At 48.0% G+C, this 25,560-nt stretch overlaps 1 protein-coding gene across 8 annotated transcripts in view; it reads right to left on the bottom strand.

Moving 5' to 3' along the window:
• Positions 1–25,560, bottom strand: part of SFI1 (SFI1 centrin binding protein) — a gene marked incomplete at its 3' end in the record, with an annotated part of 75,163 nt that overhangs the window by 4,704 nt on the left and 44,899 nt on the right. For 5 of the 8 annotated variants that reach the window (XM_082640666.1, XM_082640673.1, XM_082640668.1 and 2 more), the window contains 15 exons: positions 25,136–25,297; positions 23,297–23,367; positions 22,184–22,276; positions 20,420–20,517; positions 18,740–18,806; positions 15,367–15,497; positions 7,748–7,829; positions 7,252–7,430; positions 6,509–6,584; positions 5,906–6,001; positions 5,417–5,493; positions 4,504–4,606; positions 3,228–3,324; positions 642–802; positions 130–204 (listed from right to left, as the gene is read on the bottom strand). In XM_082640666.1, coding sequence (XP_082496792.1) covers positions 130–204; positions 642–802; positions 3,228–3,324; positions 4,504–4,606; positions 5,417–5,493; positions 5,906–6,001; positions 6,509–6,584; positions 7,252–7,430; positions 7,748–7,829; positions 15,367–15,497; positions 18,740–18,806; positions 20,420–20,517; positions 22,184–22,276; positions 23,297–23,367; positions 25,136–25,297 — 1,568 coding nt within the window. The remainder of the gene's footprint in view (positions 1–129; positions 205–641; positions 803–3,227; positions 3,325–4,503; positions 4,607–5,416; positions 5,494–5,905; positions 6,002–6,508; positions 6,585–7,251; positions 7,431–7,747; positions 7,830–15,366; positions 15,498–18,739; positions 18,807–20,419; positions 20,518–22,183; positions 22,277–23,296; positions 23,368–25,135; positions 25,298–25,560) is intronic. The other 3 variants (XM_082640667.1, XM_082640670.1, XM_082640671.1) reach the window with 3 other exon arrangements.

Raw genomic sequence — 25,560 nt, 5'->3', positions numbered from 1 at the left:
GGTGCCAGGAGGTGGCTGGGGATGGGGGAACCCTGGGAAGAGGGTGGTATGAGAAATGATGAGCTAGAGGCAGGCTCAGGAGGCAGCGGGAGGAGGGGGAGCGAGAAGGGGCTTCTCCACGGCTCCCACCTGCTGTCTCCACTGGTGGAAGCAGGTCCGGCTGAGTGTCTGGGCCAGGAGTTGGGCAGCCTGTCTCTGCAGAAGCTGGGGAGAGAGCGCGCACACGAGGCTGTGTGCCTGGTACAGCCAGGTGCCCACACCTGGAGCCCCTGTGGGCAGTGCAGGCTCCAGGCCCAAGTGAACCATCCTCCCACCACCAGGAGTCGTCCTGGTTGAAGCCAAGGGCCTCCTGCCCCAGACAGGGGTGCCCAGATGCGTCGGTAGGTCACCCAACTCTGACAGGCATGGTTCACACTGAACCAAGTTCTTTGCTGAGCCATCTTCTACCCGGAAGGCCGGCTTCCCCAGCCTTCACTGAACACCCAGAAGGGCAGCCTTGCGCCCGCAGGCCTCCAACCACCCAGCATCCACAACGGAAGCAGTAAGTGCTTCTGGAAAGACCTTTCCTCCCCGCGATGCGGTCCCCTGGCCCAGACAGCCCCGCAGCACAGGGGAACTCGGCGAGTTGCTGTCTGCCTCACCCTCTTCCTGATGCAGCTCAGATGGTGCACCTTCCACTGGGCCATGGCCTGCAGCAGCAGCTGCCGGCGGTAATGCTGCGCCACCCTCTCCATCTGGATCCTCTGCTGGGCTGCGCTCCGGCTGCGGTCCCTCCAGCGCCGAAACCAGGTCCTGAGACAGCCTAAGGCGGGTCGGAGTCAGTTTGCTCTTTTAGAGGAAGTATCAATATATGGATGACTATGCAACGGTGAAAGTTTAGAGGGTGGAGAAGGCTGTGTGGGGACAGAACTGGGGTGTCAGCCCACACTCGGTGAGACACCACGTGTGGACGGTAGCCACTCTGGGAGGAGAGCTCTGGCCACCCACCTTCAGTGACTATGCACACCCTGACTGGAACCAGATATGCTGCTTACCACTGGGCCCTCCAAGGACACCCCGCCCCCAGCCATAAGCCTGTGCACAGTGACCGCAGGTGTGCCAGGGCCCCAGCGGAGCTGCCCACAAGATGCTGCTGGGCACATGAACGAAAAGACCCTGGGTGTGAGGAAGTGGGAGACAGTGGCCCCATATTCCAGGGAGGAAAATGAGGCTCAGAGGCCCAGGCAGCCTGAGACAGGCTGGGGAGAAGCAAGGTGTCTGCTGGCCGTGTCCTGCCCCAGCTCCACAGGCAGGCAGCTCCACATCCTGCATTGAGTCTGTGTCACCAGATTCTCTCCTGAGGGAGCAAGCACTCTCTTCTGATTTTTTTCCTCTTCTTCAGCCCCAAGAGAAGTTTCTTTTAGAGACAACAGAAGAGAGCTGACCCCAAGGCACAGAGGCCAAGATGGGGTGTCCTCCAGGACCTGCCGGAGGTGGGCAGGGAAAGCCACGTTCACAAGCTTGGAGGCGTTAGCACTAAGTGCTGAAATTTCCCAGGTCCTGCTTTACGTGGGAATATCTTAGCCTCACTGGATCCTCATGATCAACTCCAGAGGCAGGTACTATCATCCCCATCCACAGACGGAGACACCAAGGCTGAGAGGAGGCCCTGCCTGCACCTCTCAAGCACTGATGAGCGTAAGTGTCCACGACTCTGTCCTCTTGCAGCACCTAGCCCAGCCCTGGACAGCCAAGGTGTGCCTGAGACTCAGAGGCCTTAATTAAGCCAAGACACGGTCCCACAGGTACTGACTGCACATCTGCTGTGTGCTGACAACACAGTGTCTTCTCACATGGTCTCCCCAGTCCTGTGTACCAGCCCTAATGGACACAGCGAGCCCAGGGCCAGCCACGTGCTGCCACCCTAAGGAAAGCTGCTGCCCGCAGGTCAGAGGAGGGAAGAAGCTTTAGCTGTGTCCTGTGCCTGTCACCTCCCCACCGCGGCCACCTGACCCAAACTGGAAGGCCCATGCAGCGCCGGTGCCAAAACTCTGGTTCAAGCAGAGACCAGGGACGGGCTTAGCCCCTTGGCATCTTTCCTGGGAATGACTAGAAACACAGCCCTGGTTTCTGGGGCGAGGGGCAGCCTGAGGACGCAGAGAAGCATGCTGAGGGCAGACCAGGTGCGGGATTCTGGACCCCAGGATTCCATTCAGGGGGAAGCAGGATCTGTGTTCATCAACACAAGAACTAGTCAGAACCAAACCTAAGTGGATTGTCCTGGAACAAATGCTATTAAGCCAATTTAACAAGTTGGTCCGTTTTCTCTCTGGTCTGATTTAAACCATTTCCATTTGTTTTCTCATTTATTCTAATAGGAGCTGCCTCTTTAGAGCATCAGACTCCCCGCAGCAGAGCCAAGGGCCTCTGTTTCCACGCGTCTCTTGAACAGAGGCTCCATCTGGACCGTTTCCCAGGCTGTTTGTACAGCAGGTCACGGGACTACCTGGGGCCAACCAGGCAAGTCCCTGCTCCCTAAACGGGCAAGGAAGCGGACTCTGACACGACGGGGCTGACCTGACAAGCAGCCGCCGCCTTCCCATCAAAGCGCCCCACCCGGCAACCCCCAAGTCCCCCGTTCCAGCTCCGTGTCTGCATTTCTCTGTAGGTCTCAAGCCTTGGCCTTTCATTTTAATAAAAACTGGTTGGCAATCAGTTGGGAAGAGAAAGTGAAGATGTATCTGGACTGAATAGTTAGTTACTCCCTACCAAGTTCGCATCCATCCTGGAACCTCAGAGCTGATGTTATTTGGGCAGAGGGTTGGTGCAGTGCAGTAACTGACAGCTGAAGTGGGCTGGGGCTGGGCCCTTAATCCCGTGTGACTGGTGTCCTTCTAAGGAGAGACACACATACACAGGGAAGACAGCCACGTGACAATAGGGCCGAGGCTGGAGTGACCTGTCTACAACCTGAGGAACAGCAAGGATTGCCGGGAGCCATCAGAAGTTGGACAAGGCAGGAAAGGGGCCTCCCCTAGAGCCTTCGGAGGGAGCAAAGCCCTGCCAACACCCGAGTTTGGACTCAGAGAACAATTTTCTGTTGTTTTAAAGTCTATGGTCCTTGGTTACCTCAGCAACAGGAAGCTAATACACATGAGAAAGAGACAGAGACTGAGGGGAAGCACCTTGGGAGAATAAAGAAAGCTGTGTCCTTCACAGGCCTCTCTTCAGCTTCCGGGCCCACTTACCCCTATTCAGCGCCGCCTGGGCGTCCCTGACAGCCTGGCCCTCCTGCTGTCGGTAGTATACCTGCACTGACACTGCCTCCCGCCACGCGATCAGGACCTAAGGGGCAGAATAACAGAGGGGTGATCACGGCATGTCCCGACTCCCCGGGGTCACCCCAGCTCTGCAGGTGGTTCCTCGTGGAATGAGGCCAGGCATACAGCACTCACACACGTTCCAGGAAGCGCCTGCCGTCCACGCAGATGGCAGGCAACCATGCCCAGCACCCTCGCTGGAGGCCCTGTATCTCAGGAGACGGGACCAGAGGAGCTAAACTTCATACCATGCCACGAAGAAGTCAAGTCCTCACGTGGGCTTTCATTCTACTATTTGTTAAGTGGAAGCCTTACGTTTCACGCACTTTCACACATGAAGTACATATGAAATCACAGTAGCAGAACACAGGGGATGCCTGCTCCCCAAACAGTCACCAACTCCATCCTCCCACAAAGGCCTCCTCCCTTCTGAGCCCTGAAGCCAAGCAGAGTCCTGACCGTCCTTCTAGGGGAGGGGACACACACGCTGGCCTCGGAGTGTTCCTGAGAGCAGTCTGCGCCCTGACCATGTGTAATTAACACATCTGTGGAGGCTCCCAAGCTGTGAGCACAGTCTCGGCCGCCAGTGCGGGGCTCCCAGCAAACTGCTTTCTTCTAAAACACCCCAGAGTCCAGGGACCACCTCTGTCATGTCATTTGAGTCTCCTGTCTAGTGATACGTCTTCTTCTCATAGCCATGTCCCTCCCCCAGCACGTGGGCCCAGGCCACACCAAGTGGCATTTTGGGGGCCACTTCCCAGCGACAATGACCAATGACCTCACATTCCTGCATGCTCTACGGAAAGCCCGCACAGCCACGAATCCCACGAGGCCGATGAGCAGGATGGGGGAAGGGGGGCACCCAAGCATCCTGTGCCGACACAAAGGGACAGAGGTGTGGTGACTTACAGGATTTGTCCCAGCGGAAAATTCCACGTGTGTGGGAAATACTGGTTCTGGTAAGAGCTGGTTCATACTCACTACATGCCATGCTTTTGTTTTAATGGATATTGGTTCATACTTCAGTACAATAAACAAGTGAAGAAACCCACCTGTGGGCACAGCTGTGTGTGCTGGAGAAGGGAGCCATCTCGTTTTCTAGGCTCCTCATTCAGCTCAAACCTCCACAGCCACCCCCAACGTCACCCCTTCACAGGAACACGGCCCCCACCCCCTGGCAGCCAGCTGGCTTGCCAGGGCCCACCTTGGAGCACAGGGTCCTTCTGTAGTGAGCTGCTGCTCGAGAGGCTTTCTTTGCTTCATCCGCTTGGGCCGCAGCATTCTCTCTCCAGCGACGTAATGCACCCCTGCGGGTACATGGGGGGACAGAGTGATATGGGTGTGAACACTGTGAGGCTCTTCAGCCCGGTCCTGCATCCAGGTCTCCCCATGCCCAAGTGTATCTGTCATGCTGACAGCCACATTTACGTTGAAACTGCACACGCTGCACAAGGCTGAGCTGCTCTGTGCAGGTGCCGTGGGAGCACCACAGACACCGCAGCCTCGTGCGTTCACGCACCACAGGGAACACTAAGCCGTTTCCAGGTGACGGTGACACAGGTGATGCATCCATGATAAGAGAGGTGGAGATGGGGAAAATGGAGGAAGGGCATGGGCAGCCTGGAACAGCATGTGCTAAACAAACACAGAGGCAGGAAAAGAAAGAGCGGAAATGAGGGAGGGAATAGGGTAGAGGTTAGCTCAGCAGGAGCTGCGGGACAGGCTTTGGAGGCAGTGGAGCCGAGGGGTATAAGTGAGTCCACGGGTGTGAGAGACACAGATGGTCCCAGAGGCTGGGAGAAAGGCCTGGAGAGCCGGGGGTTGGGGGACTGACTGGGAGCTGAGAGGAGGTGAAAAGGCGAATCCTGCAGGTCTGAACTGGGCAGGGAGAGGCGCTCAGACGAGTGAGACACGCAGGAGATGGTGCAGCTGCTTCCCAGAGTCCTGGCTCTGCACACAGTGCGGGTGGCAAGACATGAGGGGCCCAGGGAACGGTGCTTGCTGTGGAAAAGCCAAAGCCACTCTCTGAGCAGCACGAGGCAGCCGGGCCCCCAACCCATCCGGGTCTGTAGTCTGTTCCCTGTTCCTCAGGCTGGGCTGGGGCCGTGGAGACTCACCGCAGCAGCCGCCTCTCGTGCTGGCTCTCCCTGGCTGCCACCTCCTGAAGGACGCTCCGCACCCGGCTCTGGTAAACCTGCAGATGACCAGGAGGACTGGAGGCTGCCCCAGGCCCACACCACTCCCCACTCTCAGGCAGCCGCAGAGGTGCAGGGGCTGTGATGCCCGGAGCGCTCACCACAGAGGGCGGGGAGTGGGCAGGAGCCCACCCAACAACAGGGAGAGGACTTGCTAAGCTCTCACCTGGTGAGTCCAACCACTGGACCCCTGACAAGGAGCCCCCCTGGTGGTAAGGCTGGTACCCCAGGCAAGGATGGGAGAACTTAGCTCTGCAGTGTAAGACCCACTGGCCAGGGCACTTGCCCTGAGTCTTGTGGAATTACTACTCTGTTTTGGGAGAGGCAGGAAGAACAAGGAAGGGAAACAAAGCCTCCAGAACCCCCCTCCCTACCAGGCAAGGAGATTTGGAGGAAAGCAGCTGCTCCTACCCCCCAGGTCTGCAGCGCCCTGTACAGCAAGGTGTGCTGGCGATGCAGGTCGGCTCGCATCAGCTTCTGCTGCTCGGCACTGCGCAGGGCCAGGTGCTGCGGACACAGGAGACAGCTGGCCGCTGTGGGCCCGGGGCTGAGGAGGGCTCGGACGTGCCTCTGTTTCACACTTCGTTTGGGGGAGCTTGGGCAAGGTGCTTATTAACCTCCGAGCCCCAGCATCCGCCCCTATAAACATGCTCCTCTTAGGGGTCTGTGAGGCTCATAGGGAGCAAGTGCCTGGCTGCGGGTAAACGCTAACCAATTTCAGCTTTACCATTTTTCATCCTGAAGAGGATGCCTGTGACCAGTTAGACCAGGAACTTTAAATTCAGAGCGTTATGGAAGAACAGCCTGGCAGCTAACAGAACACGGAACTGTGAGCCAATCATCTCATGAAACCAGGTGAGCACTGCACCTGCACCCTGGCCTCCTCCCCACACTCAGAGGCAGGTGGTTTTCGAGGGACCGTGGAGGAGACCGTATGTTCGCCCTGAGTCAGCCTGACACATGGCTCCACCTGCCCACAACCCCACGCGGGCCGCACCTGTGCTAAAGCCTCACCTCCCTCCACCTGCTCCAGGCCCAACACAGGAGCTGTGCCGCGTGGAACCGTGCAGCCCGTGCCCTGCCCGTCCTCCTGTGGGGAGACAGTCAGTGCTCAACCCAGGCCCCTCTCGAGGGGCACCCCTTCGCAGCCCCTGGCCCCTGCTCAGTGGTTCTTCAACATGGACGGGAACTAAGACCCTTTCAGAAGAGCTGCCAAAGGATTTAGGTTCTCCACCCAGAAAAGCACACATAAAATCAAATTTCTGTGGACAACTTCACAGGGCTCTGTATTCGTGTGGTAATAGGTAACTGAGGAGGAGGTTAAATGTGGCCAGAGTTTGAGAGGTGAGAGACCCTCAGAGCATGAAGTAGATCTAGAGAGGAACCAAGGCAGGGAACACAGGGGCACCTGCCCTGGCCCCTAACCACATGGCGAGGTAAAAACTGCCACGACCTGTCCCTGGGCACAGTTGCTTCGAATGGGCCCAAATCAGCGAGCAGGATGTAGCTGATGGACAGGACCTAAGATCCATAGGCACGTCTGACCAGCCGAGTTCCTGAGCCCAGAGATCCATGTGATGCCCCAGGAGCCTCTCCCTACAGCCCTGGTTTTGCTTAGACTGTTTCAAGTTGAATTTCCAGAACTTAAGACCAGAGTCTAGGCTAACACGACCCCTCAGACTGATGCTCAGTGCTGCTACTACAGTCAAAGCTGCCCTGAGCTGGGAAGGGCTTCAAAGGCAGAAGCGGCCACTCACTCTGTTCTGAGCCCTCGGGCACTCTCTCTCCAGACACAGAAGGCCTTCCTGAGCCACCTGAGGCGGTGGTGGGCACAGGCCACTGCTTGTCGCTGCCACTCCAGGCGATGTGCTGCTGCTTGCTGGCACCACGTGGACCAGGACCTCCGCAGAAACTGCCGCTCTGCGTGGAGTATGGCCTGCGGTAGGGAGAGATCAGAATGGGTCAAGTAGGAGGCGATACAGAAGCCAGGGAGTCTGCAGGCCACAAACGATGACCAAGGCAGAAGAACTGGATGTGCAGGAGCTGCTCTGGCCCAGGAGCCATCTGTAAACTCCACTGACAAAGGAAACAAATGCCCAGACCCTGCCCCTGCCTCATGAGTCCTGGTCACAGGCAGGTCGCCCTTCAGGGTGGGTCTGGGTCTGGATAGCGTCCTAGGAGGGGAGGCAGTGAGTGCAAAGGCTTGAAGCAAGTCCTCCTGGTCCCAGTACCTCCTAGGGGAGAACCACTTACCATTCTCTCTGCCAAGCGGTGTTCTCGATGCTGAGATATCTTCTGACACCAAAGTGCAAACAACTGCTTCTCTAACATCACCCTAAAAGAACCCAAATGAATAAGAGTAAACAACTCCAAAAGAATGAGAAGTTCCAAATAATTGGATTTTTTCTTTTACACACTGCCATTAAGAGCGAAATAAGCCTAGGTGGGGAGGAAGGAAAGCAGACAACAGACAAAAAACCCACAAATGACTCAACACATTCCACGTTATTTCTGGCCTCACCCACACGGTACGAAAAAGACTCAGAATTTGAGACCCTATTTCTTCATCCACCCCACGTTGAATTACCAGTGGTGCTCAATGCTCACAGTGAAAGTCTTTCCAGTCCATGCTGAGCAGCCAGGCTGCTGCTACACAAATTCTTGGGGGAAGTAGTTAAAAAAACAGATGCCAGGGCTTCCCTGGTGGCGCAGTGGTTGAGAGTCTGCCTGTTGATGCAGGGGACACGAGTTCGTGCCCAGGCCCGGAAAGATCCCACATGCCGCGGAGCAGCTGGGCCCGTGAGCCATGGCCACTGAGCCTGCACGTCCGGAGCCTGTGCTCCGCAACGGGAGAGACCACAACAGTGAGAGGCCCGTGTAACGCAAAAAAAAAAAAAAAAAAAAAAAAAGTGTTGAGAAAACTGGACAACCACATGTAAATGAAGAAAACTAGACCACTATTTTACAGCACACACAAAAATTAGCTCAAAATGTATTAAACACTTGAATGTATGACCTGAAACCATAAAAATCCTAGAAGAAAACACAGGCAGTACAACCTCTGACATTGGTCTTAGCAATATCTTTCTGGATACACCTCATTCAGGCAAAAGAAACAAAAGCAAAAATAAACAAATGGACTACATCAAACTAAAAATCTAAAGTAGGTAGAAAGAACAAAATAAAGAGCTTACATCAATTAAGAAAAATAAACAAGAAAATTAGCAAAAGTTGGCTTCTTTAAAAAACAAATTCTTAGCAAGACTGATCAAGAAAAAAAGAGAAAACACACAAATTACCAAAATCAGGAATGAAAGTGGTGTTATCATTCCAGATGCTACAGACATTAAAGGGCACCTTTTTAAATATAAATTTATTTGTTTATTTATTTATTTATTTATGGCTGCATTGGGTCTTTGTTGCTGCGCCCAGGCTTTCTCTAGTTGTGGCGAGTGGGGGCTACTCTTCGTTGTGGTATACTTGCTTCTCATTATGGTGGCTTCTCTTGTTGCAGAGCATGGGCTCTAGGCGTGCAGGCTTCAGTAGTTGTGGCATGTGGGCTCAGCAGTTGTGTCTTGCGGGCTCTAGAGTGCAAGCTCAGTAGTCGTGAGGCACGGGCTTAGTTGCTCCACAGCATGTGGGATCTTCCCAGACCAGGGCTCAAACCCGTGTCCCCTGCATTGGCAGGTGGATTCTTAACCACTGTGCCACCAGGGAAGTTCCAAAAGGCACTTTTATGAACAGCTTTACGCCAATATATTTGACACCCTGGACAGAATGAAAAATTCCTTGAAAAACAGAGCTTACCAAAACTGACACAAAAAGAAACTCTCAGTAGCTCTGTATCTATTTACAAAATGAAATCTGTAATCAAAAACCTTCTCATTAAAAAACAAAAACAGGGCTTCCCTGGTGGCGCAGTGGTTGAGAGTCCGCCTGCCGATGCAGGGGACACGGGTTCATGCCCCGGTCCGGGAAGATCCCACATGCCGTGGAGCGGCTGGGCCCATGAGCCATGGCCGCTGAGCCTGCACTCCGCAACGGGAGAGGCCACAACAGTGAGAGGCCCGTGTACCGCAAAAAACAAAAAAACAAAAACAGAAACTCTAGGCCCAGATAATTTCACTAGGAAATTCCATCAAAAATTTAAAGAAATAATACCAACCTTAAAAAGCCTTTCAGAAAATAAAGGCAAAACATTACAAGAGAACTATAGACCAATATCCCTCGTGAAAGTACATCTAAAAAATTTTAACAAAACATTAACAGACCAAAATCAATAATATGTAAAATGGATAATACATCATGACCAAGTTGGGTTTGTCTCAGGAATACAAGGTTGATTTAACATTTGAAAACCAGGAAAACTATATGATCATCTCAGTAATGTGGAAAGAGCATCTGGCAAAATTTATCCACCATTCATAATAAAAACAGTCAGAAAACTAAGAATAGAAGGGAACATTCTCAGTCTAATAAAGGGCATCTATAAAAAGCTAACGCCTCAAAAGTGAAATACTAACTGCTTTTGTTTTCCCCCTAAGATTGGGAAAAAGACAAGTACGTACCCTCTTATCACTTCTATTCAATACCTTATTGGAGATCCTAGCCAGTTCAATAAGAGGAAAAAAAAAAGCCTACAGACTGAGAAGTATAATTAAGTTGCCTTTGTTTACATATGACATGATTATTTATGCAGAAACCCTATGCAATTTTAAAAGAAGGAAGGAAGGATGAACTAAAACTAGTAAGTGAATTTAGAAATTTAGAATGGTCATCGAACTCAAGGTATCGACTGTACTTCTATATATTAGGACAATTAGAAAATGAATTTTAAAAGTAATTCCATTTACAACAGCATCAAAAAATAAGATATTTAGGAATAAATTTAACAAAATATATACATAACTTCAATGCAAAGTTACAAAACACTGCTGAGAAAAATTAAAGAAAACCTATATAAATGGAGGATGTACCAAGTTCTTTTTATGGGAAGTCTCAATATGGTTAAGATATCCAATCTCCCCTAAATTGATCTATACAGATTCAGTGTGATTCCAAACAATATCCCAGGAAGAATAAACTGATTTCAAAACCTGCTATAAAGGTACAGTAATCAAGATAGTATCTTAATGGCATAAGAATAAACACATTAAACACATAGATAAATGAAACAGAAAAGAAAGTCCAGAAATAGATACAAACATATATGGCCAATTGATTTTCAACAAACGTGCCAAGGCAATTCAATGGGGGAATGCAAATCTTCTCAAGAAATGGTGCTGGACTGCATGCCACAACTAAGAGTCCGCAAGCCGCAACTAAGAAGTCCTCATGCCACAACTAAGAAGTCCGCAAGCCGCAACTAAGAAGTCTGCATGCCACAACAAAGATCCTGTGTGCCACAACTAAGACCTGGCGCAGCATGCATGCATGCATGCATGCATGAATGAATAAATAAATAAATATTAAAAAGATAAAGAAATGGTGCTGGAAAAAACTGAAGAACAGAAAAAAAAAAAATCCTTGACTCCTACCTCATACCATATGCAGAAAAAATTCAAGATGATTACAGACCTAAATGTAAATGCTAAAACTATAAAGCTTCTGGAGAAAATGTAGGAAGATATCTTTTGAGATCTTGGAGTAGGCAAATTATTTTAGAGAGAACCCCCAAGTTACTAATTATAAAAGAAAAAAACTGAGGAAATGGACTATATCAAAAAAAATTTTAAACCACCACAATATAATTTTTCTACTTTTTATTTTTATTATTATTATTTTTAATTTCTTTTTTTTGGCCATACTGTGCAGCATGTGGGATCTTAGTTCCCTGACCAGGGATTGAACCTGGGCCCCCTGCATTGGAAGCACAGAGTCTTAACCACTGGACCACCAGGAAAGTTCCCCTGGACTGTATCGAAATTAAACACTTCCACTCATCAAAAAAATCCAACAACTATTAATTCATTTCAGTACATATATAAACACCTATTATGCTCTCAATTTAAAAAAATACTGTTAAAAAATGGAAAAGCAAGCCACACACTGGAAGAAAATATTTTTAATACCCAGTCCAATAAAAGAAATAATACAAACCAGAATATATTTTTTAAAAACGTCTACAAATCAATAAGAATTTTAAAAAGACATATAACCCAATTTTTTAAAAAGCGAGGAAAAAGACTTGAACAGACACTTCACAAAAGATATAAAATGGTCAATAAGCACATGATAAAGGCTGAAAGAGTCAAAACCTGTCTGGTATTCAAAGAATGAAAATCAGCTCAGACTGAAAAGAAGAACAGCTCTACCATTCATCAGTCACACAGAAAGCCAACTGCAAAGAAACACTGTTTCTCCCAACGTCATGCAAGATGCCACAAGGACCCCCTCTTTGGGTGGTTATTGCTTCCTCACCAGTGATGCCCCAGACAAGCTTTGCTATGTCCATTCACTCCTGAGGATACTCATGACAGCTCTCCCTAGTGAGTCCCTCCCTCAACTTGCCTCAGAAACAGCAATCAATCCAAAACAGATCCCTGTTTCTCTTAGAGTCTCCTCAGTTCCTTCAGTGGGAGCCCAAATGTTACAAATTCCCTTCCCTCAGGTACAGCAGCATTCCAGAGTTCCTCTGGAATTCCCTCCTTCCTGGCAATCAATCTGACTTGGTCAAATTACAGAGGCTTCCGTTCCTGGCTCATTAGGCTTTAAAGAAATGCTGGACAATCATTAGTCGTCAGGAAAATGAGACAGCACTCCACACCCACCGTAAGGGCTAAGTTAAAAGACCGTCAAAAACAAAGTTGGTGAGGATGTGGAGCAGCCAGAATTCTCAGATGTGCTGGTGGGAGCATAAAATGATGCAACCACCTGTAAGATTAAGCATAAACCCACCCCTGATCCAGAAGTCTACTTCTTGGTATCTACCCAAGAGAAATGAAAACATATTCCACTAAAACAAATGTTCACGGCAGCCTTACGCATAATGGCCTCAAACTGGAAACAACTCCTCTGTTAAAATGGATCAAAATACTGTCTTAGATTCATACAGTAGAATACTACTCGGCAAATAAAAAACAGCTACAGGGCTTCCCTGGTGGCGCAGTGGTTGAGAGTCCGCCTGCCGATGCAGGGAACACGGGTTCGTGCCCCGGTCTGGGAAGATCCCACATGCCGCGGAGCGGCTGGGCCCGTGAGCCATGGCCGTTGAGCCTGCGCGTCCGGAGCCTGTGCTCCACAACGGGAGAGGCCACAACAGTGAGAGGCCCATGTAACGCAAAAAAAAAAAAAAACAACAACAACCAGCTACAGATACATGCAACAACCTGGCACAATCTCAAAAACATTACGCTGAACTTTAAAAGACTTGCAGACACAATAGAGTACGTACTGCATGATCCCACTGTACAAAGTTCAAAACCATGCAAAATTAACCTAGAATGCCAGAAGTCAGAACAGTGGTTATTTATGCAGGATAGGAACTGGCTGGAAAAGGGCCTGAAGGAACTTTCTGGGGTGACAGAAATGTTCCGTATCTTGACTGGGGTGTTGATTATCCAGAGATGTAATTTGTAAAAACGCATCAATCTCTTTACTTAACATCTGTACCTTTCACTGTATGTAAATTTTAGCTCAATTTAAAAAAAAAAGGCAAATGAGTCTTGTCTCATTCTCAGTATAATATTTCACTGGCAGGTTAACAAACTACCATTTTTATTCATAATTCATGAGATTCCACCATAAATTCCATCCGTATTCCTAAAATATTTTTTAAAATACCCTAAGGATTATGGAAAGATAGAACATACACATTTATTTAGAACTTTGATTTGCTAAACTCCAAACCAAACCTATGGATATTAATTTACCCTAAGAGTCACAAATCAATTCTAGGGGTCAGGGGACAGTTAATATTTTATGCTGGGCACTCTGCTTGTATTTTACATGGATTATCCCACTTAGTTTTCATGACAACCCTGTGAGATAAGAACTATTATCAAATCATCTCCATTTTAAACCTGAGGAAACTGGGGCTCAGAGAGACTGAGTGACTTGTCCAGGGTCACAGAGCTGGCAAGCATGGAGCAAGGGTCTGAACTCGGTCAGGCCTGTCGGCTTCTAGGCCAGGTTCTCAATCACTCTGCCTTCTTGTGAACCAGGAAGGTGGGAACCTGAAAAACTAACTTTTCTAAAAAGATCTCACTAAACCCGAAAAAGATAACGCCTAGATCCTCTTCGCCATCCTTCAAGCCTCTGTGCTACTTCCTGCCTCTGATTCACCTTCCACCCTTTTGTCTCAAGTGATGGTTCTAAACTCACCCATGCCTGCCCCCCAGCAAAAGCCCTCTTTTAGGAGCTCCTCTTGGCTGCTTTGAAGGTACCCTCAATTTCTGGTCCCCACAACATGCCAAAATACAAAAAAGCAATAGAACCAAACATGACTCATTTGTAAAGAAAACAAAGGGGTGTGTATGTGTGTGTTTTCGTAGTGAAGCCATTTTTTGAATGAATCTTACACTAGACCTCAACACAGGAGCTAAGGAAAGGCACAGCTGCTCTCTGCAGGGGCGGGGGCAGAGGTAAGTGCTAGCCCACGTCAGCCACTTTTCCTTGTGGCCACCCCCTAGAAACATCTTGAACTTCGTGTAAGGAGCCCGGGGTTCTGGCTGATTCTCTCAAACCAGCGTTCAGAGTCCTCCAAAGCCAAGTTCACTGCAACTTCTCCCAATGCATGTCCCTCCCCCTTGTTTCACTGTCCTAAATTGATGCACACTGTCCTCAGGGCAAAATCCCAAACTGTCAACGTACTAGTTCCATGCACCTGCTCAAACACCTGTCCATCATCTACCTGTAGGAGCAGGCAGCCCCTCAGTCTGGCCCTCCTCATCCCACCAGCCATCCTCACCCCCAGCTCACAGAGAGCCTCCCCAGGGCACTTCCCTCAGCACCAGCTCTGAGCTCTGGAAGAACTTGTGCTGACACCATTGAGGACACATGGGTCTCTTCTCTTGGATTGTTCTTCAACTGTCCCTTGTATATCAGTCTCTCCTCCTCACCAAGATTTAAAGTTCCTACCCAGTCATCAGAAAGATATTCCTCTTGATCCAGTAGCAAGTACTTGGACTTTGGAATCAGGAAGACTGAATGTAAACCCTGACTCTGCCATTTAATGGTTGTTACAAGGGTGAGTCATTTATCACTTTGAACCTGTTCTCTCAGGACTGCTGTGAGAAGCAAGTTATTAGTGAAGATGACGATACCACAGGCAAATGAGCTTCTATATTTTCCTTTTTCCCATCACACTGCACCCATCACAGTGGCCAACAGTTAGTCATTAATAATCTCTTCATGACATTCCACCAATAGGTAGCACGGACTTGGCTCTGGGCAAGTTTGCCCCTGGTGAGAGCTAAAAGGATGGAGCCCTGCTCCTTGCCCGTTCTAATTTTGTTGACAATGATAATTTCAAGACTTCAAAAAGCCAGGTCTAGCAGAACAGGAACCAAGCGTTTCAGGGAAATCACGCTCAAGAAAGCCTGCCAAGGCGACGCGAGGTCCAACCACACTCTGATCCAGAAAGCTAACGGGCAGCTTTAATGCAGCTCACTGTGGCTTGTAATGAGGGAATGGGCATAAAACCAGGGCTGTTCTGAAAGCACTTGCTATACAGATAGACACAAGTTTTCCCAGGGGAAACAGTGACTGTCTTTTTCTGCTAGATGAGCTCAAAGAGTCCACATTATTGAAAATCAAGGAAGAACCAGGGTCTAGGGGACTGGCAGGCTAAGAAACAAAGCAAATGGCTATGTGGGTGGCAGAACTGGACCTGAGACGCCTGGCCCAGGGCAGACAGGAGCCGCACGGTGTACCTGTGAAAGCGTGCTGCTCTGGCATAGAGGACTCGCTCCTGCTGGTGCCACTGCCAGAGCCTTCTCCATGCCTGGAAGGCCCCAGGGAGGGCTCTCCGCTGAAAGTGACTGTCTGCTCTGGCCTGCAACAGCTGAAGTAAAACAATGAATGACCTTTATTTGTACTTTACATTAAAAAGAAAAAGACCTTTCAGGGTCACACTCTCGAGGAAGGGTTGCTTCCTACACAAACATTTTTGAAAATGAAAATCATTATTTCTAATCTTTGCCAACATGACAGGTGAAAATGCTTCCCTTTAATTAAAAGTGAGTTAAGCATCTCTTTATACATTTGTCTATGTATGTGTGTGTATAGATATATATTTATCTAAACATTTTTCCTATGGCCTAAGTGGTCATCCTCACTGCCCATTTTACTGATTGTCAGCATTTTAACTCTGATATATATGGGCTTTTTCAACCTTAAATTTATTAGTCCTTTGTCTCGTGTGTTATGAATTTTGTTCCTACCCTGTAAAATATCTTTTGATTTTGTTTATAATGTTTATTTGTAGTACAGATTATTTAAATTTGTACTTTATTATAAATTTCACTGATACATTAGTAAGAAGACAGACAACTGACATAAGACTATATATGCCTCCATGATCCAAAACTTGGGAGGAAAAGCATATACACGTGTGGCAGCTTTTAAAACAGGACTGCAAATTCTTTCATCCTCCTTCCCTTGAATCTGGGTGGACAGTGACTACTTTGACCACTAGAGTATGGCGAAGGTGACACTAAGTGACTTCCTAGGCTAGGTCTTAAAGGGCCACATAGCTTTTGTCTTGTTCACTGGAACACTCACTTTTGTAGCCCTGAGCTGCAACACAGGAAGTCTGACTACCCAGGGGCCACCATGCTGTAAGGAAGCCCAAGCCTCTTGGAGAAGTCATATGCAGGCACTCTGGTTAATAGTGGCAGTAGAGCCCCATCTTCAAGTCATTCCAGCCCAGGAACCAGACTTGTAAGTGAAGAAACTTCGAGAAGACTCTAACCCCCTGCCGCTAGAATCTTCCCAGTGGAGGTCCCAGTAATCACAGAGCAGAGACCAGCCATCCTTGCTACGTCCTGTCTCAATTTTTGACCCACAAAATCCTTAAGCATAATAAAATGGTAGTTGTTTTAAGCCACTGAGTTTGGGGTGAGTTTTTACAGAGCAATAGAAAACTAAACAGCATGCCTATGTGTGTGTTTGTGAATACATGGGTACACACATTCCTACCCACACAGAGGAAAAAAAATACCAGGTTTACTCATCTAATGTCATCTTAAGAGGCAGGATTATGGGTATTTTAATTTTTTCTTCTTTATGTTTTCCTATACTTCCCAAATTTTCTGTGATGTCTACATATTGCTTATGGGCATTTTCAAATGTAAACAAGAGTAGAAGCAATAGTATAATGAATCCCCTCAAACTTATTGCCCAGCTTCAACAATTAGCAAACATTCTTGCCATTCTTTATATATTACTTTTTAAATAGAAAGAAACCCACAATAAATAATATTTTTATCTTTTCCTAAAATAAGAAGGAACTGATGAGCTCCTGAGATATCTAAACCAAGAGATAACAGATTGTTAGCTAAAGATTTTTTAAAAAACAACAGCTGAAAAAAAAACAAAACAAAACAACAGCTGAGCAGGGCTCTTACTATTTTTCAGACCTTCCACTGTGCAGGCCGTGCTGGAGCCCTGTAAGAGATAAGGACTCTGACCCTCGACCTTCTACCAGTGCTGGGCCCCAGGGTCGAGGAGATCCCTTTTTTCAGGGAGAAACTAAATGAGACCCTTTGCTTCTTTTCCACCTTGAATACACATAACCTTTCAACTCTGGGGCTCATGTTCTTTTTCTAAAAGGGCTCCTTCTTCACATTCTGTTGTGCTTGCATTCAATGAGCTTAAGAGACCCAGTGGCAATGTCCTTTCCGAAACAGCCACATAATCCAAAGGGACGTGAAAGAATGTACCAATTCTAAACATTTTCTAGGTGTGGAAGGCAAAGGTGACACAAAAACAAGCCATGCCCTGGGTTAGCCCCATCCAAACACCAAGAACTGTGGTGATCCTTGGGGAAAACTCTGAAGCAATCACCGGCAGCTCATCTGTTTGTTCACTCCTGTGTTCATTCACTCATCCAAATACTAGTCAGCAGCTACCCTTTGTCAACAGTTCAGGAGAAGAATGAGGCAGGACAGGCTATACCCTCAAGGAGCCCCCAGCCTGGCAGGGAGGGAGGCCAGCCAACAACATGCTATGAGAAAGCTGCACGAGGGGTGGAGCAGGGGGAAGAGGTGACACCTGAGCTGAAAGGGCAGCAGGCAGATTGGGAAGCAGGAGCTCGCAGAGAATATTCAGGGAAGGACCAGCAGCTTGACTGAGTGCAGCTGTGAAGGGGCAGAGCGGTAACAGGAATGGGGAGAGAAGCAGACAGAACCAGCTCCCAAAGCAGTCTGTACGCCTCCCAAAACCGAGGAACCAGCCAAACTCTTTAGATTCACTGTTAGACTCGAGCAGCAGATAGAGGAGGGGGTGGAGAGGACAGCACAAAAATAACCAGGAGGAGCTTCGTTCGTGTCCTCCCCGTTCCACCGCAGGGACAGCCAAACAGAGGCCTGCGTAGTCCACCTCCCACTGCAAGGCCTGTGCGGACATCATCAGTTGAACACACACTCCCCTGCGCCTGAATGTGGCCTGGAAAATCCTTCTCCGTTCAGCGCTCCAGACGGCTACCTGCCATCATTAGAGCCACCCTGGGGCTAAACTACAAGCCCCCCGAGAGCAGGAACTTTGTCTGCTTTGCATCACAGCTGTATCCTCAGTTCTTGGCCTGGCATCTAAGGCATAGCAGCCGCTCAGTAAGTCTTTCTTAAATGGAACTGAATCCGTCTTTCTCTACCTGCCTTCATTAATCCCTCAGCCTGACCCCCGCCTCCTCCCACCACTGTGGGCACCTGGGTCTCACACCGTTTAGCTCTAGGATATGGCGCTCAGGCTCTGCACCTTCCCCAACATCTCCTGAAGGTCTCAGGAGGGGCTGGCTGAGTAATATAATCAACAATTTGGGTCAAGATGTGAATGGAATGGCTGATACACTCACCACCTTCAGAGAGCAGCTGCATTTTCAAAGCAGATGAAGGGACAGGAGTTATGCAGACTTTCTGACATCCCTGGGGGGCTCTGGGGCAGATACCTTTGAGCTTTTCACAGTACCCTCTCTTCCAAATCAGAACACCAGACCTCTTGGTACAGGCCTTTTCCGAGAATCTTTCCAAAGCAAACGTATCCAAGAATGTAAGCCAGCAGAGCTCCCTGCTCTGAGGAACTCCATACCTGCTGGGATCGCCTCTTCTGAGTATACTGTAACCACAATTTGAAACACTTGCGTAGCAATGTTATTCTGAAATGAAACACACAACACCAAGGTAACTGCCCTCCCACTTTCAGGTATCAGGTTTTCAGAATTTTGTTTTGATTTTAAGGAAGGTCAATCTGGGCATAGGTACATCTTGAGCGTTAAAGGCACCCCAGGGGTTTCATTCTAAGGGAAATAAGAACCTGTTTTCTGACATGAAATCTGCCAAACCCCCACCCTGATTTTGGACTGTGGCTTGCCCTCAAAATTTGACAACTTTCTTGTAAAGGTAATTAGACCACCAAGCACAGTGTCTCTGGAACTCAGGTAATATGTATGAAATCCCCCAAATATCCTGAATTTTCTGATTTTACGGCCAAACTCTGGGGCCTGTTTAGGACCACCTGGGTCTGTGACATGCTTTCACACAGTGATACTGAGAGTGAGAACCACATTCAGTTTTGTAAACCAGCATTTAGAATAATGATACATCCTGACAACTCCAAATTGACTCAGTTAAATATTGTGATTCTCACTGACTCATTAAAAAGTGCCCCAGGGCTTCCCTGGTGGCGCAGTGATTGAGAGTCTGCCTGCCAATGCAGGGGACACGCGTTCGTGCCCCGGTCTGGGAAGATCCCACATGCCGCGGAGCGGCTAGGCCCGTGAGCCATGGCTGCTGAGCCTGTGCGTCCGGAGCCTGTGCTCCGCAACGGGAGAGGCCACAACAGTGAGAGGACCTCACTGTCCTCAAATCATACCTATAACTATGCAAAATAAGTTAATTATACTCTTGGGAGAGGGTTTATCGAACATTTCTTTTCTTTTTTTTAATTTATTTTATTTTTGGCTGCATTGTGTCCCCGTTGCTGTGTGCGGGCTTTCTCTAGTTGCTGCGAGCGGGGGCCACTCTTCATTGTGGTGCTCTGGCTTCTCACTGCGGTGGCTTCTCTAGTTGCGGAGCTCAGGCTCTAGGCGCACAGGCTTCAGTAGCTGTGGCTCGCGGGCTCTAGAGCGCAGGCTCAGCAGTTGTGGCTCACGGGCCCATGCTCTGGGCATGTGGGATCTTCCCGGACCAGGGCCTGAACCCGTGACCCCTGCATTGGCAGGCAGATTCCCAACCACTGAGCCACCAGGGAAGCCCTATCGAACATTTCTTGCAGCAAGAAAGTGAATAGTGTTTCCCTCTGAATAGTAAGACTAAGGGGTCGAAGGAAGGTGTCCAGGCAGCCTTTATTTTAACTTTCTACTTCTTTCCTATACATTCTGAGTTTTTCTTGTGGACATGTGGTGCTTTTATTTATTTTAATGAATGATTAACTCTAAAAAATTGAGGACACACTCTACACCCTCCAAGACCAAACCACAAACACCCACTTGCCTGGGCCGTCTCTGTGACACTATCAATGCCTACATTCCAAGATGGAACGTCACTAACACCTGAAAACTGAGGCAGTGGTGGCCGAGCACCAGCACAAACATCCTCATTCTACCTCCCATCCATCAACCAAAAGGAAAAGGCGAGCTCAGGAACACTGGTTTACAGCAGGGCCTCTCTCAATCTGCCGCAGTAGCACACTGAGGGTGATGATGACTCCTGGAGACCAGCCAGTCAGTCACAACGGGCCCCTGGGGAGCCTGAAAGCCACAGTCCCTACCTGTAGTGGTCCCAGGCAGCACACAGGAAGGGGAGCTGCTCACTTTCCTCCCTCTTTTCAATCTGAGACTGCCAGAGGTTCCAGAACCTGTGCAGTAGCTGCAGCAAAACAGGAAGGAAACAGAAGTTTATTAAGGCAAAAGGTAAAATGATCTCTCTTGACCCATTAGTTAGCAAATCTGTAACTCCAGAAGACTGTAAGCTCCCCCAAAGCATTAATTACCACAATTTGGAGCACCCAACATATAACAGATTTGCAAAATAATTATGGCCGAGCAATATGGAACTATTCTGGGCCAACATAAAAGGCAAAAAGCCAGATCTACCAAATCTATGTAAATCAGAATGAAGAAGGTATTCCTAATCTGGGCCTCATGGAAGACAAAGCCATTTTAGAAATTAAAACTGATCTTATCACCTACTACTGCCTATAAAGTAGTCTTGCCAAAAAGTGTTTAACTTCAATCTAATCAAGCCCTTAGATCTAACTTTTAGTTTATAAGAGCTACACAGGAAAAAGGAAAATCAAATGACGTCAGAAGGAAACAGAAAATTGGAGAATATGGAAGACCGTACAAAATAACTGGCATTCCTTTTCAAAAAGTTAATGTTATTAAGAAAGATAGTATACGTTATGCTAAGTGAAATAAGCCAATCACAAAAGGGCAAATACTGTAAATATGAGGTACCTAGAACAGTCAAATTCAAAGAGACAGAAAGGAGAATGGTGGTTGCCAGGGGCTGGGGGAGGAGAAGGAGAATGGGAGTTATTGTTTAATTCACAGAGTTTCAGTTTTGCAAGATGAAAAAGGTTCTGGACATGGATAATGGTGATGGTTGCACAATAATGTGAATGTACTTAATGCCACTGAACTGTACACTTAAAAATGGTTAAGACGATAAATTCTGTGTATTTTACAATTGAAAAATAAACATGTTTAAACAAAAGAAGTGGGGGTGGGGGTGGGGGGACTTATTGATTAAGAGTCTTAAGAGACATAACCAAATGTAGAGTGAGTCATCAATCCTTAATTGAATCCTGGTTTTAATAAAACAGATATAAAGACATTTTGGGGGCAACTGGGAAAATATGAATATGGGTTGGGTATTGGTTAATATTAGAGCATTACTGTTCATTTTGTTAGGGATGATAATGATACTGTGGTTATGCAGGAAAATGTTATTTTTGGGCAATGCATACTGAAATGTTTAGGTGTAAAAGTGTCATAATGTCTGTAATTTACTTTGAAATGATTTGGGGAAAAAAAAGCAAATATTAACAATTGTTGAGTTTAGATGGTAAAATAGAGGTTTATTACACTATTCTTTATATTTTTCTGTATGCTTGAACATTTTCACAATTAGAATGCCCCTTTCTCCTACACTCAGAAACACAATCTACAGGTGGAGATAGAATGTTTGTTGCCCTCAAGTAAATTTAACCACTGAAGACAACAGACTCACAGTGCAAACATAACCAAAGCCTCCTGGAATGCAAGACTTAAAGTGTATTCCCTAGGTCAAGGTTGGAATCCAGTCCCTGACCTCTGATTCAACTATCAATTTTTTTAGCAAACAGATAAAAAAAATGGGATTAAACAAGAGAAGAATAAGAGTTTCTCCAGCCTCTGGCATAGATTACTAAAGAAAATGGACACTAAGGATCTGGAGTCTAAAGGTCCGAACAAACCTCTAAGCACAAAGGTTAAAAGGAAAAGAGAATGGCCATCAGAAGAGGTGCCTTGATACAGAAGAGGACTCTCACCGTGACATCATGTTGCTGGTGAGCAAGATTCCTTCTTATTCGTTGGAGATGGGCACGGGCCACATTGTCTTTTAGGGCTCTAAAGCAAAAATGCTGTGAAAAGAAGAATGGACACAAATCAGTGGTGTGTCTGTAACAATAAGAGCAATGCCCAAGAGGGTGGCAAGAAGCTCAGTAGTAGCTGTTCACAGCTGCTCCTATGTCCCAGAGTGTTTCTCTGTTTTGAGATTCAATTGAGAGCCTGATACAAGCCAGCCTGCACAGTAGACACTTAATAACTAGCTGTGGGACTACTCCCTGCCGTCCACAGATACTGCACAGGAACAAACACACCCGCACCTCTGACCAGGAGAGGTCCCTGTGACCCAGATGAAAACACCAGACAAAGGTCAAAACGTCAACTCTGCCTCTCAGAAAAGAGACAGACTTCCAGCCTATGGTGGGTTTTTTTTTTTTTTTTTTTTTTTTTGCCATGTGGGGTCAATGTGTATGCTTACACAATTATAAATGCAGTTTTGTAAGAATAAAATAGAAGGGAGAGAAGGAATTTTGAGAGGTGACTGGGGGTGGGGGTGGGGGTGGAGTAGAGGCAGGACATGCTGGCCTGGCTCCTGTCAAAAATGTCTCACGTGTGACTAAGCAAAGCACATCCCCCACAGCCTGGCTTCAGTTTTCTGAGACAGAAGCGAAGCAACTAGGGCTTTTCATATCGTGCTCTGTGGACCCACAGAGGCTCCTGAAAGTGTTCGGAGGCCACCTCGTGTGGTGAAGGTGGGGAAGAGTAGCCGGTAGAACAGACACTACTTCCCAGACCTAGCTTTGTCCACATCATCTCTACCTTGATTGATTTTGAAGACTAGGTTTCCACCACTTAAAAAGGGGGTCTGCCATGTAGAACACCCAAGGACTAGATCACTTCTAAGGCTCCTTTGCAGCCCCAAAACACTCTGACCCCACACCATCACCATCTCTGATCCAAAATGAAAATAGGGACATGACAATGAAGGGGGCTTCATGATGGAAGCCATCCACACAACCAGAATCACTTATGGAGCATGATGTGGGCCAGGTCCCCCAGGAGTGGCTGCCTGAGCGAGGCTGTAGCGCCCTTACCAGCAAGCCTCGCCTGTGGTGCTCTTCTGCCACCTTCCGCCGCATAGCTGCCTCTGCGCACAGCAGCATGTCTACCAGAGTTAAGGCTTCTTGTCTCAACAAGGTCCCACCCCAGCCCAGAGCAATCCTAGTGACCCATCTGAAGGGCCCCGGCTGCAGGAGATGATGGGTGTGCCAGGTGGGCTGGTGTCCGCCTCTGTCTGTCTCCCCCTGACAACCCAGGGAAGAAAGAACTAAGGGGAACCATGTGAGTTACTTATCTGCCTTTCTCCCCTCTCATGCCCATTTCATGAGAGGCAAAAATAGTTGAGATAAACTGCCACCAGTTTGAGTAAGCATTTCAAAATCTAAGCAGAACCTGCTCCAAGTTCTCCTGCATTCTGTTTTGGCATCACAATCCAGTCAGAAGTTTGTGCTAAAAACCTTGGAGTTATTTTCAAACCTTTTCTCCACCCACCCCCTCCATCTTCTTGGCTGCCAAGTCCATCTGCTGCCCCCTCCCAGGTCTCACCGGTTCTGTCCCCACCCCCAGCACCGTGCAGTACACTTGACTTGGTCCCCCTGTGCCAGCTTCGCTGCCACCATCGAGCTTTAGCCTTTCTAAAGTACAGATCTGCTGCATCACTTCTCTTCTCAAAAACCTGCAAAGGATCCCCAACGCCACTGGGATTAAGCCCAAATTCCTGACCACTGCACACAAGGGCCCTACAAGCCGGTCCCCAGCCTGCATCTACCTGCCCTCCATACCCCACAACTCACTGGAGACCCCGGTCATCACCCCTGGCTGCTCTTCCTCACCTACACCTGCATAAATGCCACTGCTTACACCTGAACCGTCCTTCCCGACCTCCCTGTTGGGAGAACGTGTCATCCCCCAAGGCTTAAATTCAGCTCAAACATCACCTCCTCGGCTAGATCTCCACAGTAGCCCTAGCAGGACTTGATAAAAACTTTTATGATAGCACTTATCACGCCACATTACAAAGACTGGTTTTCATGTCTACTTTCCCCACTAGACAATGAGCTACTGTTAGTCTCTAAGTTTCCCTATATTCCAGAATATAGGCAGGAGTTTAAAACAAAGTAAGAGTTCAGTGAACAAACAAAAGTGTGGGTGAACACCCAAGGCAGTCCAAATCCCACACCTGGGAACATATTGCAGCAGGGGCATCGATTAAGAAGGTGCACTGGAGTCAAAAGCCTGGCTCTGCCAATGAGTTTGAAAACCACTTAGCAGCCCCCAACCTGTTTCCTCATCTGTAAAATGGAGACAGTGAGACCTACTCCACAGGGTTGCTATGAGGATTAATGAGATAATGCAAAATGTCTGCACACAGTAAACAGCTCAATGAATGGAAGCTAGGATCATAATGACAGGGCCACCAAGGACAGATGGCTTTCTGAAAAAGCAATGAAATTAAACAAATCTGAAACAGAAATGAAATGAAGCAGAAATGGCTGTGGCTATTTCTACCATCTAATGGGTAGAAAAAAGCAATGAAATGATAACAAAATCAGGGCAGCGGCAATGCTTCTGAGGGGGGAGGAAAGGGAATGTAGTCAGGGAGGAGCAGACTGGGGTGTGAGCAATGTTCTATTTTTTTGAGTTGTGCTCATTTTACCATTATTCTTTAGACTATAAATGTTTGTTATATGCACTCTTTTTTATGAATATTCCCAAAATGAAACAAAAAATTTTAAAAAGAAGTCAACAGAGATCCGAACTGTCTTAAACTGCTGGGTAACTACTTCCCATGTATCTCCTGACTCCTGTGTTTTAGGCTGGTGAACTCTTGCTGTTCTTGCTGTACAGACAGGGCTGGGTGGTGCAAAGGATACAGTGTTTCCAGTGAATAAAGGCCCTCCGCAGCACCATCTTCCTGGCCAGCCCCTCTACCCGCTCGTGGTGGACGTACAAACTCTCCCTCCGCTTCCAGGCCCACCGCCAATCACAGAAGTGTGTCTGGAGCACAATGACACAGTGGAATCCCTCGGCCATCTCTGCAACAGAGAAAATAGCTTAAGTGCTGCCCCCTCAAGGTTAGGCGATGAGCTGGAAGCACCTTTAAGACAGGATGAAACCCATTACTGGCAGGCATCAGGGCTTCAAGGCTGCTCCCACAAAGAATGTTAGAATAAAAGGTGTTGGTTTTTTTTGGCTGTGCCATGCAGCATGTGGGATCTTAGTTCCCCCACCAGGGATCAAGCCCCCTGCACTGGAAGCGTGAGTCTTAACCACTGGACTGCCAGGGAAGTCCCAGAAT

The sequence above is a fragment of the Mesoplodon mirus genome, assembly GCF_964341445.2.
Source record: "Mesoplodon mirus genome assembly, chromosome: 13".
Classification (NCBI taxonomy): domain Eukaryota; kingdom Metazoa; phylum Chordata; class Mammalia; order Artiodactyla; family Ziphiidae; genus Mesoplodon; species Mesoplodon mirus.
The sequence above is the reverse complement of the archived record's forward strand: the minus strand, read 5'-3'. Positions and strand labels throughout refer to the sequence as shown.